General features: G+C 38.0%; 1 protein-coding gene across 1 annotated transcript; it reads left to right on the top strand.

The window, feature by feature from the left end:
- The first annotated feature begins 1,004 nt into the window (after positions 1-1,004).
- On the top strand, positions 1,005-2,270 carry LOC136550852 (uncharacterized). The gene is made up of 6 exons (XM_066542440.1): positions 1,005-1,250; positions 1,334-1,388; positions 1,479-1,561; positions 1,710-1,793; positions 1,875-1,943; positions 2,043-2,270. The coding sequence occupies exons 2-6, from the start codon at positions 1,358-1,360 to the stop codon at positions 2,121-2,123; spliced, it is 348 nt and encodes a 115-aa protein (XP_066398537.1). The 5' UTR covers positions 1,005-1,250; positions 1,334-1,357; the 3' UTR covers positions 2,124-2,270.
- Positions 2,271-2,872: the final 602 nt, after the last annotated feature.

The following is a 2,872-nucleotide window of genomic DNA, read 5'->3' as shown; positions in this document are numbered from 1 at the left end:
CGGCGAGCAACGCAAACGCATGGTTTGCGATGGTCCCGAGGGACCTTCTGTCCTCAAGGCGCTATATAACTATGTCCTTCTCAGCGTTGGTTAAGTAGAAGACGACCAGACTCCTGCACCATATGTGGAAGAGCAAACTATTAGAAAGGGCTTGAAAGACCTGCTGGCCTTGAACGTTCAAAGGCTTGTGCAGTCTGGCAACCATGATGCTGATGACTTGAAGGCGGATGAGGAATTGCTTCTCAAGCTGATTGAATCTCTCGGACCGCATCACCATGTGACTCCACTTATATATATATATATATATATATATATATATATATATATATATATATATAGAACTACTATCCTGTAGCTGGCTACAGAATAACTTATTCTGTAGCCACTTTGAGTTACGATAATTACTATGTTATTTTACGAGATTATAGTAACTCCTTACTAAGTGGTTTAATATAACGTTATGGTAAATATCCCCATGTGTTATAGTAACCTAACTATCGTAAATATGTATTTATATTATGGTAAATTAGTATATAAAATTATAGTAAATGGAGGTGGCTACAGAATAACTTATTTTGTAGCCGGCTACTGAATAGCCTCTCCCTATATATATATATATATATATATATATATATATATATATATATATATACTACTCTGTAGCTACAAAATAACTTATTTTGTAGCCACTTTGAGTTACGATAATTACTATGTTAATTTACGAGATTATACTAACTCCTTACTAAGTGGTTTACTATAACGTTATGATAAATATCCTCATATGTTATAGTAACACAACTATCGTAAATATGTATTGACATTATCATAAATTAGTATATAAAATTATCGTAAATGGAGGTGGCTACAGAATAACTTATTTTGTAGCTAGCTACTGAATATACTCTATATATATATAAGCATGTCCTTCAACTGTTTAGATTAATTCAGTTTGTGCAGCCTCTGACTCTTTTATTTAATTTATTCAGTTTGTGTGGCCTCTTTAACTGTTTTGATGGATATCTTGTTGTGTGTTCATTGTAGCATTTCCGCATTCGAGCCATCTAATCTCTTTGGGTTATTCAACTATCTGGGGGTACCTTTGTTACACGGCTGGTTGGTAAATCCTGCGGACAAAAGCACTTATGAATCCTTCTGACAATACTCATATGAAGGGCTGTTGAAGTACTGTAACTCTGTCAAAGGTCTGGAAGAACACTCAGAAGCTGCAAGCGGTGCTGTGGCACAGAAATGTGAGAATTATTTTCAAACTCTGTATGCTCATATGAAAACTATGTGGGATTTCCTGAATTATATTCTATTAACTTGTGTGCAGATGCGCTGATTCAAGATTTATTACATGCTGCAAAGAAACAATCTACTACTCATGGGTTTGTTTGGTTTTTTTCTGTAGCCTGTAGGAAACTAGGGGCTTTATTAATGTTGGTAGATTATAACCTTCTTCTCGATTATATATATAGGTATGTTTCTTTGTGCAAAGCGCTGCGGGATGGAGACTTTGCCTGTTGTTTTCTGGGACAGCAAATTTAGTGTCATACACAAGGTATGAATGTCCATTGGTTTCATATGTTGCCCATTTGTTTGTTCACTATATGGCAATATATTGTTAGATCCAGTTATGAACCTCTAATACTTCTTCTAACTATAAATTGTATCATGTTGTACTTACGGCCTGCTACTGGTTACTGCAGAATGATGGAGTTTTGCTTTTCCTCGAAACAGAGGTGGATATTCTGAGCAAGTACCCCACAGTAAGGTGGAGAGTTTTCGAAGAGGTATGATGTGTAACACCCCCTCCTGCACTCTAAAATAACCAGACCATTCAATTTATTTATGTCCATGTTCCAAATTAGCAGGTGGAGAGAGAGATCATTTACTTGACAAGTCGATATTTCCCTACTAAAGATCAACCAAACCTGGTAACAGTAAGTTGCAGACTTAGAGTATATTACAGCACACCAGTTTCATACGAGCTAGTCTGCTAAACTGTGAAAAATAACAAGTTGTTTGTTACTCTCTGACAGGCCAAAGCATGGTACCGAGACAGGCTTTCAGAAGTTTTCAAAAAAAAAAAACTGAAGAAGCTTCTAATTCATAACTACTGAACTGACGACGTCTGCCTTCAGTTTCTGAGAAGCGTTCAGTTGTCAGGGTCACACTGACTTCATGAGCCGGGGCTTGCTGGCTCCGAACTACGAAGACGATCTTCTAGTTTCACAGGATAAGCATGAGCTAGGCAAAGCCAAAGTTGTACGACGAAGACACTGAGATCACAGTTTTCTCTCTTTCGATTCTTGAGAAATTCGCATGTCCTTTTAACTGTTGGTTGATATGGTGCTGTGTATTCTTCAACTGTACAATGTAGCTAAGTGCTACGGACAAAAACACCTTATGATAATGAATCTGTCCGACACTACTCATGTGAAGGGCCACTCGGCAGATTTAGGTGACTACATGTGAAGGGCCACTCGACATAGAAAACTTGCGCTTCACATTTTGTCATGGGCCTAGACTCTAGAGCTAGCCCACTGGTCCAGCAAGGAAGCCCAGTTCGCAGGGCCCATATATGTTCATGACATACAAACAACACCAATCTACAACTTATATTTAAGGTTTGATGGGCCATGGGAAAGCATTATCAGTCCAAGAAAAGTTTTGCGGCAATGTCACTTTTGATTTAGAGTTCTAGAAATACACCATGATGAGTTCATAACAAGGCAATGCTCAGGGAGAGTTGCCGGTTGGAGAAATAAAAATTTGACAAAGTCATGCGTCAGAGTGAAAAAGGTTAACAAACCAGAGACATTGCCGTTCAAGTCTTTTGCAGTGTTGTTGTAATTCTCCAGGACTCCCA

The sequence above is a fragment of the Miscanthus floridulus genome, chromosome 4, assembly GCF_019320115.1.
Source record: "Miscanthus floridulus cultivar M001 chromosome 4, ASM1932011v1, whole genome shotgun sequence".
NCBI classification, from domain to species: domain Eukaryota; kingdom Viridiplantae; phylum Streptophyta; class Magnoliopsida; order Poales; family Poaceae; genus Miscanthus; species Miscanthus floridulus.
Note: the sequence above shows the minus strand (reverse complement) of the source record. Positions and strands in the feature narration are given on the sequence as shown.